The following is a 26,161-nucleotide window of genomic DNA, read 5'->3' on the forward strand; positions in this document are numbered from 1 at the left end:
CCGGTCCCCGCCTCCCTAACCCCCGCCTCCTGTTTACTATAGGAGTCCACATAGAAAAACAGCCTTCAACAACTCACCCCTCTTATCGAGGTCGTACCCGACCACCACGAAGTAGTCGACTAGCCTGGCCATGTCGATGCTTTAGGAGAACACGGCGTCGGACCCTTCTTTGCTTCTTTTCCTTCTATCGCTGCTATTTAATTCACATTCTGGTGGCTGGACGGACATCATCAGCAACAACAGCATCCTTCCAGCAGCACCCCGCCGCCATACTGTCAGCGTTCTCGCTCTGACAGCAGAACGCAGTGAGTCTGCGCCGCGAGGCTCAGACAGGGAGGGGCGCGCGACCGGAATGATACATGAACTATTTTCATGCAGAACACTCGCTATGGAAATAACTGAAATGATGTTGCTTTAAAAAATAATAAATAAATAAACAAACAAATAAATAAATAATACGACAGGAGTCGATATCATTTATGTCCTGCAAAAGTTTCACATTTGCGGACATGATAAAGGAAAAAAAAGGAAGCCTCAATGGGTGATAAGGCTGAGCTAAGGACTTCTGTGTTCCTGCTTCCCTACATTTGAACATTTAGAACATTCTTTTTTTGTTTAACTTCAGTAATACCTCATCACTTTTAGAAGTCATGTGCTGTCTGACTAGGGAATGTTACATTATGTTCTTTCTTTAGTACTCTGTTCATTATTTATCATTTCCAGGCACATGCTCTTTAATTTGGAATGAAAATAGAAAAAGCACATCCCATCTCTCTCAGCGCTCATACGTTCAATTCCAGTTAGTACCATGACCAGTCATTTATGTTGAGGCATGTGAATTTCCTACAATAGCAAGAAAGCAACTTCCTTATTTTGTGGTGTCTGAACCAGGTCGATATTGCCAAGTCAAGATGGAAACCACATTTCAACATTTCCACAGAAAATCATCACAGTCAGCTGCCTTCAGGTGATTTACTTAGGATGGAAATAAGGTGTGTGAAATCAATTTGGTTAAAATATTAGCCTCTGTATTAAACCACTGCTTCCAACATGAACAAACATGATTCAGAATCTGTTATTCCTGTTTTTAAAATGGAACCACTAAAAACCAAAGAAAAAAAAAAAACTGAAATTGCAGCCAATATTACGCACCTGTACCAAATCTTTAGGAATTAGAACTGTTTCTTTTCTTAACTTTTTACTAAATTTATAATCCCAATTTCTTAGTTAAATTACTACTGTGATTTTAATTTGGAATGCTCCGTCATCAGAAACTGCCTGATTTCTGCATTACTTCTCCAACAAGAAAAGCAAGTACATTCTCAGAAGTACGTCCATTCAGCAGATATGGAAAATCCAGGTTCAGAAAGTGAACGTCCTTCTGAGTATTTTGGATATGCGCAGGCACACGGGCGCAGGCAGCCATGCATCCTCCGGTCTGCAGCCGCTAGTCCACTACTGCGCAGCTCACGCACACGGGCCTGTCCCGACTGCGCGCTTCCACCATTTCACTGCAGCATTGGGAGTGTGATGTAAGCTGATGGTGAGGACACGTGGGCCACAGGCCTGCGCATGAGCTGCGCAGAGCGGACCGGCGGCTGCAGACCGGCTGCAGACCGGAGGATGCGTGGTTTGTCTGTGCCCTTGCGCCAGTGTAGTGATCTGGTGACACGTAGTCCGGAACCGCTCTGTTAAAAAAGGAGACCAGGCTCACCCCGGCTACAGTGTGGTGTCCTTGGACTAAACGAGCACTGAAAGAATTCCAACACTTCCTGTGCAATGACCTTTGACCCAAAGTCCTTATCACCCTGGGATGAGAAGACTCCCAGGCATGCTGTTTTTCTTTCTTTTTTTTTTTTGCTGTGCTTCTAGTATCCACCTCTCGCTTATCTATTTTTGTTTGTTTGTTGACTTTGCTTGTCGTTTTTGGCAAAAGTGTTTTGTTCAAACACTGCCAAAACATGAGATGCACTTTTGCTTTTTTTTCCATACACTTTTCCTCCCTCTCTTGTCTTAAAAACTGCATGGGGAAAAATAATGTCACTAAAACATACAGGAAAGTAACCCGAAACTCAAAAATCTTGAAACCACGGAAGTATTGCCAATTTTCCATGGGGATATATGTCCAGTGTACATTTCTAAGGTATAAAAATGTGCAAAGACACTCAATGTGCAAAAAAACAAACAAAACAAATAAATAAAAACCACCAGGAGCAGTGAAGATAAGTGAGTCACAGCAACAGTTTATGTCCTTAAGAAACAGGGATACCCTGAGCATTATATTCACAACTATGAGAGACAGGCTCATCCTTTCTGCCACAGAATCCCAGCTTATCGGGTTTCCCGAAAGAGGAAAAACACAGATAACTTCGGTCATGCCCTCTCCACAGCTGCACCGGCTGGATATCCAATCCCTCCCCAAATTCGGCCTCACCCCCACAGGTCCCGGCGCAGGTAGCAGCGGCTCCCACGGGACGGGGAACATGGGGCGGTGCTCCGCCCACCTGGTCAGCGTGCACACGCTGCCCGCTCACCCTCAGGTGGAGGAACATAATCCCGAATCTCGGGCACAGTGGCAGAACTGCCATTCTCTCTTCTCATGGCTGCAGTTACTGACATTACCTGAGGGGGCGATGTTGAACCAGGCCCAAATTGAAACAAAATGACTGAGCCTTAAGATAGAGCTGCACCTGATGGCTACACCACACACGTTGTGGCTAGATGCGGATTATGCACACACAGTACGACATGGTTCAGTGAAGAGTGTCTAAAGAGCTCATAATAGTCCCTCTTCGGGTGAACTCATGGAAAATACACGATATTTAAAAGGCATTTCAATGTCAAATGGCAAGTTAGAGTCACTGAATAACGAAGGTGGGAGCGCAGAAAGATCAAAGAATGTGGAAGAATACGTCAATGCTCTGACGCGCTGCTCTTTGAACTCAAACAATGTGTCTCCTGCAATGTTTCGCATTCTGTTTTCCACTAAATAGTATTTCTGCCCCCCTCTTGGTAAAAAAAAAAAGAAAGAATTTAGGTTTTTTTTGCAGATGAACCACAAACTTTTGAGTTTTTGTGTCACTTCTGGGGAGGAAAGCATGGAGTAAAGGGAGGATCTGTGATAGAGACGACAACCGCAATTTGGCCCAGAAACGTGAGAAAATGGCTCCCGTCTCCATGCCAACAGAGAAGCTTTCAGTGGAGCAGCGAGACCCATGTGACTCGGACTTGTGCAGCACCACACACAGCCCTGGCTTTAGACCACTGCACTTTACTGACGTCTGCAATCGGATTTTTCACAAACAAAAACAAAAACAAAACAGCAACAAATTCGGTTTTTAGCCACTTTTGGCATAACGTCTGATACTTCTACAACGTGCAAATAGGGCATCATTGTTTTTTTTGTTGTTTTTTTCATGTAAAATCTCAGTAAATGGGACTCAGTGTTAATCCAGGTAAAGCAGTGCTAGACGTGAGTGGAGTACATCATTTGAAACAGGCCTGCTCCAGTCCTTTGGACCCTTTAGTGAAGTTCCAGCAGAGTTTACTTTTACCTGTACTTTTTGTTTAACATGAGGGTATGATCAGTGGTATGTTTTCTTGTAAATTCTTGAGTGTTTTTTAAAGTTTACTGGCCCGTAATGAGTTCAAGTATTACATATGTGTTATTTTACCCAACTGTGCCTTGGAACCAGAGATCAAAAAAAAATCCTGAGATGTACTGGAAAAGGGCTCACGAGCACTTGCCCACTGAGCGTGACCACTCAGCCCACCTAAACAGGATTTGCTTTAAGAACATTCAATCCAGGATTTATGCACTTCCACGTCTAGGCACAGATTATCGCAGTCTCAGTCTGAAATGTTATTTTTAAAAACAAAAACTAAAGGAAACGTTCTGTGACAGGTGACACATTCCCCATGAGTTAGCAATAATGTTACTGTAATAATGACAGTATTGTGTTTATTACACCAAACATTTATCAAGGCATTGCCATTGCCCATGGTATCCATATTCAGTGTGATTTTGAATGAACTCAAACACAAGTATTTAACCACATAATGAGCTGAATTTAATTAATTACATTTATGGAATACCATCTTGACGCTCCCACTTCTATCCAAACCATATGGCAAGTTCAATATCCACTACAATTGCTAAGTTGTGAAAAAACACAACCATCACTGACCAATGTTAGTGTCTCTCTCTGTCTTATTAAATCCAAAGACAGACACACACAGACTGGTGCAGAAAAAGCATACTATGCACTTCCTATGCACTCAGTCAAGCAGGAAGTTTAAAAGCCAGGATTGGTTCCTTTGTGATATTTCAGCACAGTTTCCCGATACTTCCATAACAGATCTCTATTGTACACACAGGGCTCTAATATCACCTCAATAACACACCTCCATCTCCACAGTAAGCCTGGTATTCACCAGCAACAATAGCGTATCGTCATTGCTAACCCCAAAACAAATAACACATATTTCAGAAGTAGGTCAACCATGCATGAAAAAACACACTATGGACAAGACAGGCAATCATGTCTGCCTATCATCCATACTACATACTCATATCATACTATTAAAAAATGTCCTTCACATCATTCTGAAGTCAGAAATCAGCCAATCATTACGTAGGGTGGCACAGAGGCATGGTGGCCTCACAAGACTGAGGTTCCAAGTGTGGCTGCATCCTCTCAGCGTGAAGTTTTTATATTCTCCCTGTGCACGTTCTCCGGGTACTCCAGTTCCCTCCCACATGGAAAGACATGCAAGCATGTCAGGTTAGGTGTAGTCCTGCCGTTGGCCTTGACCAAGACACTGGCCTCAGAACCTGGGTGCTGCACTGTGGCTGCCCACTGCTCCTGAGTTACTAGGATGGGTCCAATGCAGAGGTCAAATTACCCCACAGGGGTAAATAAAGTGTATCTTATTCAGCAGTAATAAAATATGTGACTTGGAGATGGTTTTGCAGTGTCTGACAGGTCCACTGCTTTTCCTGGGCCACTCACACGACATGACATGCTCACAACACAAAGGACAAGATTGTTAGACCGGACGGACGCGACCATCACACGACTTCCTTCCGACACACCGATAGACGGCAGAGGAACAGGAAGTGGCTTTCTGCCATCTCACAAACCGTAGCAGTCTTTGTATCACTCACTGACTCCCCCCAACACCAAAGCAGACATAAAAATCATCTCGTTACCCTTGATAGTACTGATGCCATTTGGGTCATTTTTAATAGATCACACAGCGAGCCTAAGATATGCAGTATATCGTGCAAAGCTGAAGTCGCATTTTTGTGACATTAAAAAAAAAAGTTTTTGGAGCTTTGTGCCCCTTTCACATCCTCCCTGCACCATGACCAGGTCCAAGGTGCGACCCACGCGGGTTCCTGGGTCATGTGATTACTGAAAAATCCTGTCCTCTGCTTTGTAACACTCCGTGTTTCCCGCAAAACAAAGAGATAAGCTGTTTCCTGGCTTCATATTACCTCACTTACAGAACTACAGTGGCTGTGTGCCACGGCTGGGTCCATTCAGTCGGACTCAGGTGCAACTGGCGACAGCCACATGCTTAGGTCAGTTAGGAATACAGGGAGGAGCCCCAGCAAACTGCTCATTTCTGTCTTATGCAATCCATAATACCGACTCTGTGTTGATTAGGTGACTTACGTTTCTTTTCATAGCTCAAGCATCAGGTAGGCATTGTCTCAGTTTAGATAATGGTTGTCACCGGGCAGGTTGTGAAGTCTGACAAGGAGCTAGTATGTGAAGCTAGCATTCTCTGTTTACAGCCTTTTGCTATGTACACTGTATGTGTCTCAGATTTGAGAATGAATGTAAAAATAAGGCTTTGATTTCCAACAGCCCCTATCAATGAGTTAGCCAAGGTTTACTAGGAAATGGGTAGTATTAAAGGGCAACCAAACCTCCGTACTTAAAATTAATGATGAATTTATTTATTTATTTGTTCCTCTGTTTTATCATAACCTTGCCACGTCCAAAATTTAGTTTTAATGCTTGGCATTCCATAGAAGAGACCCTGTTGATTTTAATAAGGATTCGAGATTTACCCTTTTCTTCTTCAATAAAAAAGTGTGTCTTCTCTCCATATGGGGCCTATCATTACTGGTCTGTTGTGAAATATGAAAGCAAGAGAGTAGATATTTCAAATATTTTACATGTTTTCTCCCATTTAGGGCAAGATTATTTTTTTGGCAACAAACCATGTGCGGCTTGGTCCAGCAAGAATGTTTGAAGAATTTGTTTTCACGCAAAAAGGACTTCAACAGCGCAGATCTAAAAGAGAGACGCTCTCTTTCCTCAGCCCCTCTTAATATGGGCAGCATGATTTAAAGCAGGGACACTCAGTCTGGCCCTCGATGCCAACAGGGCTGCAGGTTTACTCTTGTATCTGATCTTAAATATATTTTTTGGGCTTTTCAGCTTTATCGGACAGACCAGTGTAGAGAGACAGAGACGTGCGACAAAGGTTGCGCGGTTGGACTCGAACCGCCGACGTCGCGGCTCGTAATGAGCATGCGGACACTGTTCTACAGGCTACACCACGAGACATCCCTTCTATCTGACAGTTAACTGGTCGATTAATGCCACCGATTGGTCAGCGATTTAACTCGTCTGGTGTCTCAGGTTTGAATCAGCGCTGGATGAAGACCAGCAGCACTGCTGGCCTTGAAGGGGCCAGATCTGAGTAGCCCGGATCAAAAGGAACGCCCGCACCACTAAAAGCTGTCCTCCACCGCCAGCTCGTCCAGCTCAAGACCATGCTGAGTGCCACAACAGAAAATGGCTGTGTTCCGTGCTTCCTGGCCCCTGGACTCATGCCAAAAGTTCTCTTGTTCTGGTGCTGTGGTCAGGCGCGGCAGAGAGGACCGCAGAATCCCGCTGCAGACGTCCACTGCTCTCTCGCAGCTCACTAGATGGCAGCAACCGTAATCTTTTAGCCAATGGGACAGTGCCGCGTTTTTCAATGCAGTGCGATCATCAAAATGCATTCGCAAATTCAGAGTTGATTGTTCTCAGCGCACATTAATTAATTCTAAAGAGAGCTGGGTCTCTTACCGCTATTTCCAAACCAGGACTGCTGTCATTACTTTCGTTTTTTTTTTTTTAATTTTGGTACCAAAAAAAAAAACTAGTGAAACTTGAATATGTATCGATCTGGGTAAAATGCAAGTTACGGGTGCAAACTATAACTTCCTACTTCCCTATAATGTGCATCTCTTGATAAAACGATTGGTGTTCTAATTATAGAATTGAGAACACAACCTGGAAACTACAACTGTGAGATGATATTGATTTACCTGATTCATCCTGCTAAAAAAAGCACCAGCTGTTATTTGATTCTACGTGGCATGATTCAGCTTCACCTTGAGTATATAAAACGACTGGTCACTGGTTCAGAAAATGCTCTTCCATTCATCTGTCTTTCTTTGGCTGTGTAGGACCTCATTTTTTAACAACTTCCAGTGTCCTTTTCTCAAAAATGTTAATATTTTACAGTGCTGATGCATCAGATAGACCCAACCAAAGGACTCAAATCTGGAAAAAAAAGAAAAGGAGGTGTCAGCATTGCTTATAGTGCTGGTGTCACGTACAGCACTGATCCCTAACCGAATGAGTCACAAACCAGACACCCCTCCCGCCTCAGCAAAAACTCATACAGGGAGTCTGATACACCAGGTGAAGTTCCTATTTCCAGCCTGAACAGCCTTTGTTTAATGCATACTGGCTGCATTCGATCAGCGCCCTTAGGATCAAACTGCCAGGACCGCACCTTGCCACTGCACACCATCTCAACCTTTTTGTATTTATATAGCGCCACACACAAGCAGGGGACATTATGAACCTGCTGTCTGTCCCAGAAAAGCAGGGACACGCCCTGGGGGTTCCTGTCCCCTCTGTCCATCGGGTCAGCACACACTTTGGGAAGATGGGACAACCTCAGTCCTGCTCGACTGAACAACTGGTTGGCGTATGCATCATTTATTTTCTTGGACAACGTGCACAGCATAGATTATTTGTATCTACTTCTACAATGCCCATTGTCAACATGTGAAATGGCTGTGTCCCAAAGTGAAAATCAAGCCTACTACCACCTGATTACAAGGTGGTAGTAAGAATAAAATAATAATCATTTTAAAAAATACAGAAACATCTATCAGTCCCAAGAAGTGTATCAGACTGTGAGCATTTCATTAGAACATCTGGTCCTACGTCAGTGAGTCTAATGTTCCTTCACAAGATATACAATAATTTCAATAGCAAAGAATACTCCTCAGCTGAAGCAAGAAAGAACATTGGGTGTGAACTGTGATAAAACATTGGTGATTGGAGTATCATAAAGCTTCAGCAAAGGACAGTCGCAACAGTGAAATGACATCTGCCTTTCGTTTAAATCTCAGGTGGAGGGCAGGGTTTCTGAAGTAATGCTCATTCTCCAGTCCGAGGTTTGGTTACACTTTGCCTTGTTAAAGAGCTGTGTCAATCCACAAAACAAGGTGATACATCACAACGAATAGCAGTAAAGAGACCGTGTCAGTGTAACACGGTGACAGCCAAATGTCGTCCTGCTCATCATACCCATCGCCACCTATGTGCAGACACTGTATGTCAAAGCTGCATCCTACACTTAAATAAACAGCACTCGATGCATGTGGCAGGTGTATGGAGGGTAGGGGTCAGCTCAACTTTCCTGGTTTTCAATTCTCACCAGACCACCGCAGTGTTATTATCCCCAAACAAGAGATTAACAAGAGATCAGAACTTTTTCATTGGATTACATCCTGGATGAGCCGTGCGTCGTAACTGTCTGTCTGAAAGGGACCCTGGCGATTTTCAGGTTCTCACAGTGAACTTCAAAAGACTCCTCTGCGATTTGGGGACCGGCGGAGTCGGGGGGGGGGGGGGGGGGGGGGGTAGATAACAAAAGAGTTTGTTCCTTCTATGCTACTGAGCTCTATTGTGCCCCAAAAATGAATCTTAAAGAGATCAGTTCACTTTCCGGCGCTTTTGATATTATTTCAGTTATTGTGCGTATGTTCGACTGACCCAGTTTTATGTGTAGGAAAGAATATTTCAGGTTGCCTGCTCACAGACGTTTCTGACCACCTGCTGACTTTTTCAATGGTTGGTACGGGGATTAGACAGATTACGGGCTAAAGCAAGAAAATACCCTTCCAGTAACTCAAAAGCACCGTGTACAGCGGTGTTTCGTTCCCAGAGGTCGTACGTGTGTTTATTTACCCGATTATTGTTCAGAAATTACATTTAATCTTGTTTTTGGTTTGCAGTATTTCCTAAGGTAGCCTACATGCAACTTGAGTCCGCTGCACTCAAGGAACGGAGTAACCGTACTGGCACGATATACAAACGGATATTTAGGATTATAATTTTAAATAAATGCAATAAAATTAGTGTGCTCATATATACAGCCACTTGGAAAATAACATCACTGTACAAGGTGCTTTGGAGTTACCTGAAGTACATTTTCTTGCTTTTGATAGCAGGTGTCAGAATCCAGTCCCGGGTGGCCGCAGTGTCTGGTGGTGATTCGGTGCGTATCAGCAACAATAATTAAGTCGATTATTGACAAGAGAAATTATAAAGATAAATCGTACATACATAACATGAAACAAACCCATGTGTGAACGCAATTTCCTAACGTGAGATGGGCATGTCTAAGTGTCAACATGACTTTAAATGCAACAATATAAGTTCTGTATGTTAAGAAAAAGCTGATGTAACCCCTGGTGAGTCTTGCCTAATTTGAATTTTTACATAATTACCACCCTTGAAAGACTTTATAGGCTATATAACAGCAAAAAAGAGGGAGGGACCTGAAGTTATTTAGCTTTGTGACAAATACGATCTAAGGAATGAAATATGGTTATTGCATTTATTTTAACCATCAACATGCGACAATATGTCTTAAACCCCGTCTATAATGACATAACCGTAAAAGTTAAGTTAATTGAAAAAAATGTAGGTTACTCAACCATATAATTTAGATATTTAAAACGCTGTCCATTTTTTATCGACTTTACAAAGCGTTCTGAAAATGGAAAGCCTCAATATTTTAATATCAGAGTGAAAGGGATTCTACTTTCATGCTCTATATACTGTAGTCAGCAGCATTAACCTGACCCAGTCAAGTGAAGGGGTTTAAGCCTATCTCTATCAGTCCAAAGGAGCCAACGCAAGGCGTCCAGTCAGCATTGGCGCGATCTCTTGCCGCGTCCTACAAGGTTTACAATATTTAGCCTATACCAGCACAAAAAATGATGAAATTACAAGCGTGGTACCTGACGCCTTGTAAAACTAGCACTGCCGCTTCGTCCAGGGCCCCGCCTACACAATATTTAAATAAGCAATTTCAGCGGCAGACCTGCTTCAGATATTCCTGTGGTCCTGGCTAACGCGTTGAGGTCCGGGTGTGAAAATTCTGCAACTTAAAATTTACACGCGGCAGTTTGACTGCGCAAAAGGTTTGTTTCCACCTTTTTCATTATATATTTTTGATTCACAGAAAATATACTAAACATGTACATGAAATTCTGCTTAGTTTACAGAAATACGATTTGCTGCAATTTACACAAACTAGTTACACTACATGGCAGAGAGATAAATCTGAATTTTAATCACTGTAAATATATTTACATTGAAAGTTGACGTTTATTTCACTTTGCTTTTATAGTTGCTTATGCAAACATCTGTATGCTCATTTATGTGCGTTAAATTGAGAAATGCAAATATTTAATGTCCCTTTTTTCCCTACTTTCCAGGTTGAAACAACACACATTTTGTCTGGATATTATTTCTTGTTTTGTTTTTAAATTATTTATTTTGAAACTTATTATTTATTTGCTTTGTTTTTTAAATAATTTATTTAAAATTTTTTAATTACATTTTTTGTTTGTTTGTTTGTTTTTGGAGTTTTCCCCTGGGATTTGAACTTTTTCCAGGTGGTTTTGAAACCCCCTCCTTCCCGGGGGTGTGAGAAGTTGTCCCGCGATGCGATCGTTTTTCCCGGTTACTATGTGTTGCATCAGCCTGTTCTCCCTTCACCAGCAATTACTGGCTCTGCCGACGGGTGGACGCCTCGAAAGGAACAGGTAAGGAATCACTTTATCAGATCGTCTTCCTGCAATTTAGGATAGTAGCCTATGCGCAGAAAGAGTGACGTTTGGAGTAGGAAACCACAGAAACCGGAATTTAAAGCAGGAAACAATGGCGAATCGACGTTATATTAATACGACTGCAAGCCCGAGGAAAAGGTAGGTTATTTCAGAATGAAAATTATCTGAATCAATAATGGATACCTATAACTGTCATCGTAAATAATTGACGATACATTTTTGTAAAGTTGAGAAAGAATAATAGTGCTCAGTCGTTTTCGACTCTTAATGCAGGTGTGTGTGCAAGTAGGCTGAGTTAATGAACTATTCGCGTTTAATGCAAAATACCACACCTGTTACACCATGATATGCCCTTCATGCTATATGCATATCTTTGCCATCTGTAACGGTAAATATCTGAGTTATACACGGCTGGAGTTTGATAAAGAAGTTTTCTGTATTAATCGGCATTTTGCTGAGACAGCGGCGAGGCGGAACAGCGAGGTCATATTGCACGGGACGTGCCTTCATGAATGCAAACTTTCACCTGGCGACCGTGGGCGCGTGATCGTTTAACAGCTGGAAAACCAGAATATGTACGGAATGGAGTTGCGTTATTGAGTCCCAGGCAATAAACCGAGACAGGTTAAAGTACAGCGAGCAGTCACGGGGGAATGTGATATAGCCGACCAGCACTCTTGCAATAGCCGAGCCCAATTTCGAAATGGATTTTCTACAGCTACGTGACTAACCTTATAAATCCGAAAGCTGGTGTATAGCCTTTCTGGATACTATTAACGATCTGATCGTCACATGTGTTTTACTAGGGTTTTCGACACATTGATTGCACTTTCTCTTATCGCGGTATCACTTTCGCTTGCACAGAAAATAAAACGGAAAACTTTAGAATCTTGTTATAGATACGAAACAGCATTTATGCGAATTACATTTACGCAAGTGTGTGAACTTAATATAATTACCTGACGCACACGACACGATTCGCGTAATTACGCGCGACGATCCAACTCGGCATTTCTGTAGGCTATAAGTTCCCATGGAAAAGATTGTCACTTGCGTCAGTGTTGGATTCCAAGGTTACTTTCAACAGACGCTCATAAATAATAATGCATAGGCACCCTTTTAAAGAGTCGCTCAGTAAAATCAGTAATATAATTTACGCACAATACGTTCGATTATCTTAATAACATTTTACTGTCTATTTTACCCTAAGTGGCCAAAGCTTGTCTTCAACATATTTATTGAAATGTGATGTAAAATAAAAAATAAATAGGCCATGTGATTTTCCAGAGAATTATGTGGAATTTTGCTGATTTCAGTGGATCAATAATGAATGCTGAATAGGCTGTATATCAACTGTGACGGCATATGTATGATCCTCAATTGCACGGATTATAGAAACGTTATAGACATGTTATAGAACTTATATCAACTATTGCCTAACATCACATTATCACACTGTTCGCTTTTTAGCATTTGAACTCCCAGTTTCAGGACACCGCATTCTTGCACTTGTACTTTTCCACAAATATCTGACACCTGCGTGAACTACAGGAAGCCACAATCCTTATAATGGCGTATTTGGCAATGACAAAGTAACTTATTAGGATCACCGAACATGTACTTATTGAAATACAACCAGGGAAAATCACTTCACGCTCAGTGGAGCGTAAAAACGCTCCGAGATCTTATGACACAGGCTGGTATTGAAGGTGATTCTGGTTTTTAAATCCTGTGAGTAATATGGAATGACACAGTCCTGGCATGCCCTCTCCTGGCTACTTACTGTAGCAGTCTGGAGGCTGCTTCTGGTTTCAACAAACTGCTCACGTCAAAAACATGTAAAGTGAACACACAACATGCATGCTGCGCATTGACTCACGTGATCCATTCTGAAACATTGACCCGTTCTTCGTTCTTATATAGGGTCTGTTAAATCATTTAAAACTATTTTATTTCAAGGAGTACACAGTTAAATGGCTGGTGTCAATTCAACACTAGCAGAGTTTATGTGACTCCACTTTGGACATAGTGGACTCATACGATTTGATTTAATGCAGAACATTTTACTGTGTAGCTGACAGCATGATAAAAAGTTTTGTAAAAAAAAAAAAAAAGAATAAAAGAGAAATGGCTTTGTTTTCTGAGGAAGTGAGAGTTTCTGAGCTTCTTTTTGTTGCAAGTTGGAAAGGTTATTTAATTAGGATTTGGTGCACTAGACACATTTTGTATTCATACCAATACAACAGCACAATATAAGTTGTGTACAGTAATTGGGTCTCAGTCATTATACTGTTAGGATAAACAGTGTATGCTGTAGTGAGGTCATATGGTGGGTACGCTCTGGCCCACACTAATGCAGGAGCGGGGCTGTACCTGCAGCAGGTAACGGGGCCTGGGTGTGCTGCAGTGCTGGCTGCACACACACGCTCATTAGCAGGGATAAGAGCCCTTAAAGGGGGTCCCCATTGTTGCCGTGATACTCGAGTTTTGCTGGAGTACCCTTGGCTTTGGGCTGGAGAGGGGGCAGACAGTTGTGTGAGCAGGCTATGGGACCGTCCACGGTTTTCGAGAAACGCTCCTCTCGTCCCAACCCCCCCCCGCCCCCCCCACCCCACCCCTCTGGACCGGCTTGGAGTGCCGCGGTCCAATCAGTTCTGAGATGGCTCCCGTCCGCCGGGTTCCGCCCCTCTAACTTTTTTACGCGCCGCAGATTGTGATTGGGAACAAGCGAGTGGACCGCCTGCTGAGCCCCTAACCTGGGAAGAGTTTTCAAGGGTCTCTCTTTTCGGCATTTCTGCCTGCACCAATGGGAGACAAAGCTGAGGCCGACTCCCTCCGGGTCCAGGCCTCACTGCAGGAGTGACCCTCTAACAGACTTTACATACCCAGATCTGCCGAGCCCACTCAGCCGAGCACAAGTCACAAGCGAAGTTCGAACTGGCAGAAATGCACAAAGTCAAACGTAACCCTGCTATGATCTCAGTCACGCACCTCGACCTCCATGTGTCTTCGATGGGAAAGCCACACGGCAAGATCTTAGTGCCGTTTGAGGCTTTTTGTCCCAGGATGGCATGCAGCCTTCATAACGGCCTTTTTCGCAGTGTTGAGCAAAGGAGAACGTGCCGCTTCAGCGGAGATGTATCTGTTGGTTACCGTAATGTCGGTTACAGAGGACATAAAGTGACATTTCCAAATGTCCATAAAGTTTCAAAATTCAAAGAGCTCAAAGAATACAATCACAAGTGGACAAGGACTGAGGGGTGTGACGGTTAATGGTCTTAGCAAGCTTTTGCTGGTGAAGGTGTCCATATTGCACTGTTTTTCAAGCGAGCCCTTACGTGGCCAAAATGTTGTTGGTGATGGTATTGCAGGGGAGGCTGGGGTGCATTGCTTACTACAGCCAGTGAATGACACAGGGCCTGTCTCCACCCCCAGAGCCTGATATGGCTGTGTGAAACACAACACATCCCTATTACAAGGGGAGAGGGGGAGAGAGAGAGAGAAGGAGAGTGCAACAGAGAGAGAGAGAGAAACAGAGAAGAGAGAAAGAGAGAGAAGGAGAGAGCAAGAGAGAGAGAAACAGAGAAGAGAGAAAGAGAGCAGATCTACCCCTCCAGGTCGCCGTGTGCCAGCACTAAGTCTTGATCCATTAAAGGAGCCGCGTGTCTAAGCTGTGGGGCCCTGGACCTTGTGCCTGAGCTGAATCACTCCTTCTGAGACAAAGGGTCTTACCCGGCACCGAGATCACTAAGCACATCTCCCTGTCTGTTCTGCCTAATTAATCAACCCATTCTGGGATTTCTGTCCTCTTTCCAGGGTATACTTGCAGGTTAATCCTTTGTTCAGTTAGATGTGATCCGTTCTGTCTAGTCACTGGTTGTTAAGATAGGCTTTAAGTATCTTAAATTAGCTCAAATTACCAAACAGAAACTTAAAATCTCAATAAAAACCACACAAAACATATTTAGCCATTTCAAGAGGCGAAAGACATTTGAGGTGAACACTGCAGTTAAGTCAGGACCAGGCTGGGCGAGGTTTTAAAAAGTAACGGCTGTAAGCTTGGCATTAAAAGCAAACTGGAATTGCAGTTTGCAGTTGGTGAAGTGGTACTTTTGTGCTGAAGCTTTTCCTCCTTGTGTGATTCTCCTCTGGATATTTTACCCTCAGGTGACCTTAGCACACAGCTACGTGGTACCAGGGCCTACAAAATGAACCTATGAAATGCTTTTGGCGTCATTATTCAAATACACACAGACAAAAACACCCCCGGGAGGTCGACTGCAGACATTGACCTGGATTTTAATCAAAATACGTCCTACTACTGCTAGTACTACTACTAGGAAAGGGTGCATGACAAAATTTTGACTTGACTGAATGTTAACTGTGGCTTGCTTCTTTGCATGCACAGTATGGTGAGTTAGTTCTGGCGATAGTTGGATTCTCCAAACTGTTTGCAAAGAAAATGCATCTAATTTTGTGTTAAAAAATGAAGTACACATGATGACTTAATCCAGGTCAGTGATATAGAGAAGGAAAAGGGAAGTAACGGAAATAATTGGGTTTACTGGTCTCAATGTTGCGCTAAATTATTCATCAAATCAGCTTCTGTTTTCTAAGAGAACTTTAGGTGGATGAGGAAAAAAGGCGCTTTCTACGAGCGAAGAAAAGCATTTTGAGGCAGTGGCCTACATTTGATTGTTCTGGAGGTGGCTTGTGTTGCCAAATGGCTGTCCAACAAGAGATCGCTCTGTTCTGACCAACGCTGTAAACTGGCTTTAGAAGGAAAGCTGTGTCCTGGTGTGATGCTGTCACTGTGTCAGGTGCCACGCACATGTGACTCTCTTTTCAAGTGCCTCTCAGGTGGAAAAAAACTGTGTTTCACCTCTTTTTCGTCATTATATGTACGTATAATGGGAGTACATATAAAAAGTACATTGGACAATTCAGCCGGTGAATGATGCATTTTTGCTTTCATGTATTTTCATGTATCAGTTTGTAGAGTGGCTTTAAAAGTCTGATTTAAAACAACTAGGGCCATCAACCTACAGGTATGATCCTGGGTTTGAAGTTTTTTTTACCTAAGCTAATTATTTGTCTCATAGATGACCTTACCTAAGGTCAGTTGCACACAGTGTCTTGAGTTTTCTGTTGCTGTCTTTTGTTTTGGGGTTGTTTAGTGGCATTCCTGGTTATTTACATTACTTCATGGTAAGCACTGCTCTTATTCTTAACAGGATTTAAACCTGCAATCTCCCCATTTTAAAGCTATGAGCTTAGTTCCCACACTGTTACGCAACAGCACTGCCCTCTATTGTTTGTAAACGAAGCGCCCTGTGAGTCGAGTTTATTCCTTATTATTATGATCATTACCATGCAAAAAGGAACACAAAAATGCACCGGCATGAAAAAGCCTCAGACAAACACAATCTGACCAGCGCAACGTTAACCAAACAAACAGCACTTTGTGTAGTAACAAAGGGAGAATACCACTCGACAGGTGAGGCTTCTTCACGGGCTCGGATAGCGTGCTGCCATTTTATACCCGTCCAGCTTTTTGGGGTCATCATGGCGAGCTGAAGCGAAAAAGAAAACCGATCTCACGAGGGAAAATTCCGCTGTGGCTTAGCGGATAAGGCCTAAATTCCATCCCCAGAATCCCCAAAGAGCACGTTCCCTCTGCGCTGAAACCAAACTGTGAGACACTTCTCCTTTTTTATCTCATGAGAAGCTGAGCTGCGTAATCCATCCAGCAATATTGTATATCATTTTAACCATTTCCAGTTTTCCTGGAAAACACAGATTGAAGGTCGTAGCTTTATTTGCTGTGGTGAAACATGCAAAAATATCCAGTAAAATCAGCCAAGGCGGTGACGCATTCCACGGTTTGGCAAAGGCAGAATTTGTTGAAAACAAATGCAGTCCTTTCTTGCTAAGCAAACAGATTACTTAAAGTACTTTCTAGTAAATGAATGTGGCCAACAACACATCTGAGGCTGTAAATGCAGAAAATATGCTATCAATGTACAGTCAAGAAAAAAAAAACTTTTTCTTACTGATTAGTCAATAGCATGAAAATGTGATGGAGAGAAAATGGCAAATCTTTTACTGTTTCTCATACCAAGTGTTTAAAAAAATAATTAATTCCCCACCCCCCATGGTTTGCTGGGCTGGTTGTGTATTAATTTAGCATATTTTAACTAAACTTTTTGTTTTAGATGTGCTTGGCAGATCGCCTGATTAAAACACGGTACAAGCATCTTTTTCTGCACTTGTGTGAGAGAAACTGGCATCAGACATGGGCTTTATCATACACTGTTATCGGGGGGGCCAAAGATTTGATTTTAATCTTAGAGATAAAGAAATAAAAGAAAACAGATTGGTTTTCCCTTAAGTGGAGCTCTTAAATCGCTAAGTGCCTTATTGCTAATGCCCTCAAAAGGAAAATTGACTCAAACTGAACACGACTGCATGGATTCCTAACAAAAGAAGAAGAAGAAAAAAAAACAGTTATAATCTGTTACAGATTAAAGGACATGAAATAAAAAGCCCTGGAGTTAATCTCTGATCTTTTGCCAATCACACAGACTTCAATTACTGTCAATAGTGAGGATTATCTCCTCAAGCCTGAATGGGCCCAGCCTGTCAGGTAAAACCAATGAGAGGAATTAAATTCTCACTAATAGCTCTCAGAAGCTCGAGGGGCTCGTTTACATGGTTTTCCACGAGAGTGTCCGTGGTGGTTACAGATTTTACTACCACAAAAAAAACGAAAAAAAAAAAATGAAATCTGGAAAGGTCTTTATACACCCTGAGTCAGACTGACCCTCTGGCCTTAATTTAAAAAAATATATATAAAAAAACGGTTAAGTAAAATAATAAACCCTTCAGTAATGTTTCTTAGACATACTCGGCGGGTCTGGATTAATAACGCGCAGCTGTACTGAGGGCAGGGGGCAGAAATGTGAAGTGACCTGGCGGCGGATTTGATTGCGTCAATCACTATATCGCCATTTATCATGCGTCACCGCGCGGCTAAAATTCACCTCATGAGACCCTCTGGCTCCCGCTTAGGAAACTGATCACCTGCAAACCGCAGCATCCAATCAGCAAGAGGCCACCGGAGCCAGTGTGTGCAGCACATCGGGCCGGAGCGCTCAGGAGCCACTGAGAACAGAACAGCTTTTACACACAAACACAGCCCTCAGTCCTTCCACAGGGACTGTGCAGAAACGCGTGTTTGTTCCCACGCAGCTGGACAGCCAGGAGGAATCAGCACTTCAAAACATTCAAGAGTCTGCTTGATAAAGGATTAGAGGTTTTTTTTGGAAGGGGGCCAGCGTTGCCTCGTTTGAGCGTCCAGACTCACAGCTGCAGTTCTTTTGTTCCGCGGGCGTCCCGAATAAAACACCCTCGCAACTGCCTCACACTGACCTGCGGTTGAATTTCGTTAGCGACGATGCCTTCCCCAGAGGTGTCCAAGTTTTTGTTACAGGTGTCAGATCTGCACAAAGCAAGTGATGAAATTACCGGTTTCTGCATATCGTAGTTAATCTTGTTTGCTCGGAGAAAGGCACCTCTTTGGGTTTAAAAAAAAAGGGGGAAAAAAAGAGCTCAGACTTTTGTTTGGCCAAATAACAAAACCGTGTTGAAAAAAAAAAAAAAAACCCCTATTCAGTTACAAGTCAGCAGACTCCTGATCTAAGGTGCACTCTTGCTGAGTGCTTAGCAACAGTAACTACCAGGAAAGGTCACATGACTCATCCAAGTGGGCATATGATTGGCATAATGAGATATTCCTCGAAACAGCACTGTTTATAGAAGCTGTGACATTGGCTGCTGGTTCGGTCAGTGCCCTTAAGGTGGCTGAGCCCGCGTGTCCAAAACAGCGTGGTGGCAGCTGGAACCCAAGCCCTGGCTCACAAGTCCAACTTCCTCTTTTTGCCCCAAACGGATGTCCGAGGCAAGTTCCCCAGCCTGCTCGCTTACTCGCTGAATCTGTCAGGCCAGATCGCTGCCCTTTAAGGGACATTTAAGAACCAAAATTAGGACGCGTTTGTTGGAAAACTAAACCGGCGAATAGTTTGTCCTCAGCCATTTTGGCACAGAAATGAAGTTTTTTGCTCCCACACACAATTTCCCCTCCACTAATCTTTTTGTCCTTAAATGATCCCAGGTCACACGGGTGGCTTGTGAGCGAAAGTGTGAACACAGTCTCAACGTGGAGTGAATTTTCGGTACTTTCCTTTCATAATTTCTTGTATAATTATTTCAGTGAAAACCACTCGTCCGTGGTTTGGATGGGGACCACGTCAGAGGAAGAGCCCCCTTTATGAGGTGCTGATAAAAAAACTTTCAGAAGAAAGTCACTAACATTGTCTGGAAGGATAGTAAATGCACGATTCATGGTGGGGGGTTGTTATTATTATTATTATTATTATTATTCTCAAACGGGTGAGGGACCCACAGGATCAGATGCATCGTTTCTTTGTCTCTGAAGAACCAAAAGCTTGCCCAGTGAGGCTGACTCATTTGTGGAGAGTGACAGCCTGGCAAAGCCTCAAAGCCCTGTTTGCACGCGGTCATGTTGATGACTGTTATTAGCAGTGGGGGCAGTGGTGGGAGGGGGGATTATAAATTTAAAAAGTGGGGGGGGGGGGGGGTAAACTCCATCCTAAGGAGCCTAAAACCTTCACAAAGGTCAGTGAACGGAGACAGCACGCCGGAGGATGTGGTCTGGAGAGGCTTTTGAGTCGGTCCCAAAGGGCAAGGCTCGCGTGTTTGTGTACACAGTCTGTCTCACAGTCCCTGTCGCCCATCTTGAACTCAGTACTCTGTCATTTCCCCACATCAAGGCCTGTACTTTCCCTCACACTGGACGTCTGCGATCAAAACACAAGTCAGCCGTTCCCCCGGGTGGAGAGGCCTACTCGACCTTTCGTAATTATGACTTTGAGCATCACCGCTGGTTTCTCCTCCAGCTATTTGAAGCTATCGCTCAGAATGACTCTGTTATTGTGCAGCGTGTGCACAAAAAAAGGTGTTTCGAAGCCAGGCCTTTTAAATTGAAGAAAAATAGCATTGGGTCCAGTGTGTTTCCATGGGCTACCTGGATTATGCATCAGGAGCCAATGCGTTTAACTCTCAGGCTTAAACAGCTGGAGGTTCCACATTTTTTCCAAGGCTTTGTGGCAGCAGGAATGAAAAACATCTCTGCGTGTGACCCTTTATTTCATTAATAACATATTAGAGTTCTTTAGATCTCCATTTTTATCGTTTTTTTTTTTTTTTGGAATGTTCTATTTTTGTCTGTCTGGAGCGGTCCATTGTATTCAGAGACACGTGCCGTTGCTACGGCGTCCTCCGGCGATTCGGGACGACGCGCAAAACCAGGCTCTCCAGTTCCCCGTGGAAATCACAGCACAGGCTGTGAGGTGACCGCGCGCGGCCGTGTCAGCTCACGCTGGGCTCTCGGTGCTCGGTGCTGGCAGGGCTGGACGGTCCCGGATCGAGCCGATCTGGTTAAAGGGCCCTGAGTCAGCGCCGCTGTGCTGCTCTGTGAGAACGGCTTTTTTTTAAGTTAGGGTTGTGCGGCTTTCGTCCCCACACCACGAACCCGCGATACAGACCGTGCTGCTCCAGAGATGAGCAGGGGAACGAAAGACAGATCCAAACGAGGGAAACGTCCAGCAAATTAAAAAAGCTGCTCCTCTGGCAAGAGCAAAGCCCATTAATCTGTGTGTGTGTGTGTGTGTGTGTGTGTGTGAGAGTCAGAGAGAGAGATAGAGATGAATGAGCTGTTCCCAGTGTGTTAGCTTTGTGAGGACTCACGTACTGTCGGTAGCTAGGCAATGGGCTGTTTGTTTGGTTTACTGGGATGTACATTCAGAGCACATTACATTAAGGTCATCTATATAAGTCGCTTACGGCAATCATTCAATAATAAGCTGCTCCAGCATGTTGCACCATCCCCCGAGTCACAGGTCCCTCGCAATAAACTTCATTATCTTAATCTGAGGAGCTATGCAGACTGCTACATGGACACGCTTGTGAACAGGGCAGGACACTGATGATGACTGGCAGACTAAAATGCTGACACAGCATGCTAACCTACTCCTCTTGTCCTTGTCTTGTTGTCCAGGCTGGCCCTCCTGAAGAGGATTGAGGAGCTCAGTGGGGGTGAGAACGCCCCGGCGAGGTCCGGCGCCCCAGCCTCCCCTCACCTCGCCCTGGAGGTCAGGCGCGAATGGTGGAAGCGCCGCCTCTCCAAGGCCCCTCCCACGAGACAGGAAGGCCCGGTTTCCATGCCAACCGACCCCTTCCAAGCCCTGTCCGGCCAGAGGGCGTCCAGAGGTCGTCGCCATGCCCACCACGGGGCGAGGGGTCACCACCACCCGCAGCTGATGCGCGTGGGCTGTGTCCTTGGCACCTGCCAGGTACAGAACCTTAGCCACCGGCTCTATCAGCTGATTGGTCAGAGTGGCCGGGAAGACTCCTCCCCCATAAACCCGCATAGTCCGCACAGTTACGGATGAGCGGAGGAAGAGGCCGGTCCCAAACCTGAGCAGGCATGGAAAACAGCGAACGCTACGTTACTTTAAATCCTGTTATCGCAGATAGCTCTCATGTACTCAAGACTCAAAGATCAGCACGGCCTACAGATCTTGTCTCGCCTTCAGCTTAAATTGCATCGCCAGTTCTTTTTCTGTGCCTTATTCACCAGCAGACGCATCATCAGCAATGGTGCATATGTCCCTTAGGAAGCCACTTTGGGTGCTTGATTTGTGCAGGCGGAGACGATAGCCGGTTATCCCCCCCCCCCCCAGACTCTTTCTGGGACCTGTACAGCACCTATGTGACCAGCAGGCCTTGCTCAGCCAATCAGAGGCAGGGAGACACTTTAGCTTCATGTCCTAATCCTGTTAATGTGAGAATACAGGCGGGTTCATAGGTTCTCATCACAACCGCAGAGCGAGACCCCATTTATCTGTACAGTAATATGCCAAACACCCGCTGTGCTGAAAACAGCCAGCCAGCTGAACCTGGGGATTTCAGTCAGCTTCCGCACCACTGATCAAACATGCCACCCTTTAATGTGGCTTTAAACCAGAGTGCCTTCAGTTCTTGGACCTGTGAACTCCAGAGGGCTGACTGAGGTTGCATGCACCTCCCTCCTCTGCCCCCTTCCAAAAAAAAAAACAAAAAGGATCTGCCAAGTTAAACTGAGATTTATGCTTGACAAGTGGACCTGGTTCATAGGCCACCAGGTTCTACCAGCCGCCTGAAAGCCTCCCCTATGGTCATGTGAGCCGCTCCAGCAAGCTCTTAAGTACACGAGGGGGGGTCACCACTGTCGGCACTCTGGGGGGGGGGGGGGGGCATAGCTCACCCGTGATTACTGTAATTGGGCCTCAAGGAAAGTGCTGAGATTTTGGCGAAGTCCTGGCTGGCTTTCATACCCAGTGATGCGGGGGTGAGGGATATTCTGAACCCGCCGCTCAGGGGATGGGAATCTGGGCCTAGCGGAGTCATCGGGCTAATGAGAGCATCAGGGAACATTTCCATCATGGCGCAGAGAGCTCACCTTCCCCAGATTCAGTTACATCTCTCCAGCTTTGAGGGACGTTAACATGCTGGGCATTTCTGAATTCGGTGCTGCAATGTTGCAGCAGCAATCCTCTCATTTAGATCTACTGTTAAAAAGTCAGAAAGGAAGGCTTATTCAAACTTCATTTGATTTCACCCGACAGAAACTGTTCCTGGAAATGTAGAGATTCCATTTAGAATCAGAATGGCTGGTGTCACGGCAACTGAAAAGAAAGTTCCGTACAACACCAAATCTGAATCTATATTCATGCAAAAACACTGTCTGACACAATCTCCAGAGTCTGTTGACTCATTCTGGGAGAAAGTTAAAGATAATGTTTAAAAAGCCAAGTGGTTTATAAATTTGATTCTGAATTCTATTCCAGGGAAATTTAATAAATCAACCATCATACATTCCAATTTTTCACCACTGAGTAACAGTTTTCTCCAGTGCCTGAGCTGGAATGGGTACACAAGTGCCTTGTGTAAGCCTTCCACAACCAAATGCAGGTCAAACACCACTGAAACCCTCAGAGTTCCGATTAGTGGAAAGATTCGAGTTACGATTCTATTGAAACTTCAGTTTTGTTAGCTGTTTATATTTAAAAAAGTGACAACTGAAATTAATATCCTTGGGAAAGTCACCCTATCACAATTACTGGGGCAGACTTTAATGGGGAAGCACTATTATCTGCATAATGTGAGATTTTAAATATGACGGACATGCAGAGGAATGGAACTTGAACGCAATTCCATCTCTCTAGACAGACACGTGAGGGTCAGGCCCTACATATAATTAGTGCCTTCATCCAGCAGGACTTGGCTCATGAATGCCTTACAATGAAAATGACAGTGCAACACAAAACATGACAATTTGAGGATTGCTAACTCAGTAGTCGTGAGGATTACTCAGATTCAAAATATGGGACGAAATTACTGTTCCCAGCTGCAGATAAATAAACAGATTATATTTGACAGTCCTTTTTCTGTAATCTTAAAATACCAAGTGGCCTTAAGACAAATTCTTGAATTTTTTCTGGAGTTTAAAACCAGCCGTTTCTCATCGCCAAACTTGCCAGATCGGTATTCTGACTGTTACGATGTTACAGTTCTGGCCAAAACAATAACAATATTCGATTGGTCCTCCCAGTTGTATATTTTAATTCTTAAAGAATACTACTCTGGGATCAGGCCGCAACAAAAAAACTATAATCCTAAGTGGTACTCTGTTTATTGTTATTAAACATAACTTTTTTCTTAATTATTTATCTTTCTCTTATGAATTATGCACAATGGCAATTGCAATAGAATGAATATAATCTGGATTTATTATAATCTGCCTCTGGTTTAACTCTACCTGTCCTATAGACCTGCATGCTAGGTGGTTTCAATATGCTGTACTATGGATAAAATCACCACTGAAAATTAAAATGCTTTCAAATGCTGAAAACCTGTTGGTTTTTGTATTTTATGGATTTACGGCTCTCCAGGTAGAGCAAGAGCAGGCCTGCCACATAGACTGCTTTTCTGAGTCGCGGGCGGTGTGAATTACTGGGGATGGTCACGCATAAACGTCGTGTCACCAAAAAGGCCCTTACAATTCTCAGCACTGACTGATGTACCTTAAATACGCTGTACTGTAGAGTGAGTGACCTTACAATCTCTCCTCGCGCGCGCGCGTGTGTGTGTGTGTGTGTGGCAGTTCTGTTATCGCGTGATTGTTAACTGTAGTTGTGGCACGGCTGAACTGTGCTGAGACAGGTTTAGGAGCAGTCACTCCCCTCTGCTAGAATGTGCTGCTGCTGAATAAGAGAACCCTGTTTCCCCGGTGATGTCCTGGTCCATTTATGCACAGCCACTGGTCTTTCTTATTCAGAGCCATGCTGATGGTCTCCTGATAAATAGATGGGAACAAAACAACGGTGAATCAACGGTTTCACCTTTGTTGGAGGTGCTGGACCAAAACCATAGCTTGACTAAAACACTGGTGAGCTAGGGGTGACCCTAACACTGACTGATGGAACAGACCTTTAGTAATGACATCAGAGTCTTGGTATCACATGAAGGGGCAGGACTGAGGGTGGAGTCTGTAAGTTGTAGTCTGAGTTCTCTGTCTAGTTTAGGGAGCTGCAGCCGGCCCATGAGTGCTGCAGTGGCCTGCGGAACTCTCCATGCCCTTGAGCCCCTCTCTTTGCATTACGTTTCCCACAATCCCTTGAGAGCTCATTAGCATTACGGCAACGAGGCAAAGCACTTTATTGAGCAAGTACGACTTTTTCTAAGTTCTTCATGACTTGAATTTAAGAATATGTTATTTAATAATAAATTAATTAAACCTTTTGTTTTATATATTGTATTTTATGAACATATGTATGAATGTATGTTAAGAGGTGTCAGCACACTATAGTTATGGGCGACTGAGACAGTGAGTCCACACGATTTTGTACCCTTGTTTATATTTTAGTTGTGATATTTAATATTTAATAAGCATATTGTGTTTAAGTGAAGGTTGTATGTGTATATTTATGACACCAAAGAAACTATTTATCACATTTTGTTTTTCTGTATCTGAGCAGTACATTGGTAGTAAAGATTATGTAGTTTAATACTAAATATTACAGATATGCAAGTGTTAGCATGTGTTGTTATTAATCATGGTCCTCTTTGTAAAATAAAGATTTACTGAAATAGATAAAATACTATGTGTACTTATCATTGATCCTGTTGTGAATTTCTCTCTCTCTCACTCTTGTTCTCCCTCTGTGTGTGTGTGTGTGTGTGTGTGCACGTGCATGTGTGCGTGTGTGTGTGTGTGTGTGTGTGCGTGTGTGTGCATGTGTGTGTGTGTGTGTGTGTGTGTGTGTTGGACTCATCTCTTGAGAAAGCATAGCTTTCATGGTTTTTTAAACAGAAATCTTTGTCTACACGAATAGGCCATCGAGGCTACATGTGGGAGTCTTGCGTTTAGAGACAATACAGAAAATCAAGATAATTCAGTTGAATAAACTGTTTTGTTTTCCACGCTGCTGAATGTGCAGTGAGGTGCACAGCGAGGCTCAAATCGCGTCCCCGTCGGGGGAAAACAGACGAGAGCCTGTTCCTTTCCTTCTTTTTTTTTTTTTTTTTACATTCACTGTGCGCTACCTATGTTAATCTGGGATCGTCTTTCTCTGTCTGGCAGCAGCATCCACAGAGAGGCTTTGTGAACACCTCCAGGATAACTCATCTCACCGAGCGTGTCACAGCCTACCAAAGCTCTGTTATTTCCCCTTTAAATCCCCCCCCCCACCTCCTCCATTAGTGATAGGTGAGCCTTAAAAGGTAGGGATGCAGTCTGGCTTTCTCTGCGCTAACAGGCGCTGGCCAGGTTTCTGCAGTCCCTCAGAAAGCCCAGGCCGCTTCCCTCCTGCT

General features: G+C 43.8%; 2 protein-coding genes across 9 annotated transcripts in view; one reads left to right on the plus strand and one right to left on the minus strand.

Moving 5' to 3' along the window:
• The window catches only part of LOC135245831 (myotubularin-related protein 5-like), a 51,063-nt gene extending 50,761 nt beyond the window's left edge, over positions 1–302 (minus strand). For all 7 annotated transcript variants that reach the window (XM_064319146.1, XM_064319144.1, XM_064319142.1 and 4 more), the window contains exon 1: positions 78–302. In XM_064319146.1, coding sequence (XP_064175216.1) covers positions 78–132 — 55 coding nt within the window. In that variant the 5' untranslated portion in view covers positions 133–302. The remainder of the gene's footprint in view (positions 1–77) is intronic.
• Positions 303–10,211: 9,909 nt separating this feature from the next.
• adm2b (adrenomedullin 2b) lies at positions 10,212–25,447 on the plus strand. 2 transcript variants are annotated; one of them, XM_064318723.1, is made up of 3 exons: positions 10,212–10,516; positions 10,814–11,143; positions 21,306–25,447. In XM_064318723.1, exons 2-3 carry the CDS (start codon positions 11,043–11,045, stop codon positions 21,697–21,699), a joined length of 495 nt encoding a protein of 164 aa, XP_064174793.1. In that variant the 5' UTR covers positions 10,212–10,516; positions 10,814–11,042; the 3' UTR covers positions 21,700–25,447. The 2 variants fall into 2 exon arrangements, with proteins under 2 accessions (XP_064174793.1, XP_064174794.1); XM_064318724.1 differs by lacking the exons at positions 10,212–10,516; positions 10,814–11,143 and adding an exon at positions 11,154–11,305.
• The last annotated feature ends 714 nt before the right edge of the window (positions 25,448–26,161 follow it).

Source organism: Anguilla rostrata, chromosome 19 (genome assembly GCF_018555375.3).
Source record: "Anguilla rostrata isolate EN2019 chromosome 19, ASM1855537v3, whole genome shotgun sequence".
In the NCBI taxonomy this organism is placed as follows: domain Eukaryota; kingdom Metazoa; phylum Chordata; class Actinopteri; order Anguilliformes; family Anguillidae; genus Anguilla; species Anguilla rostrata.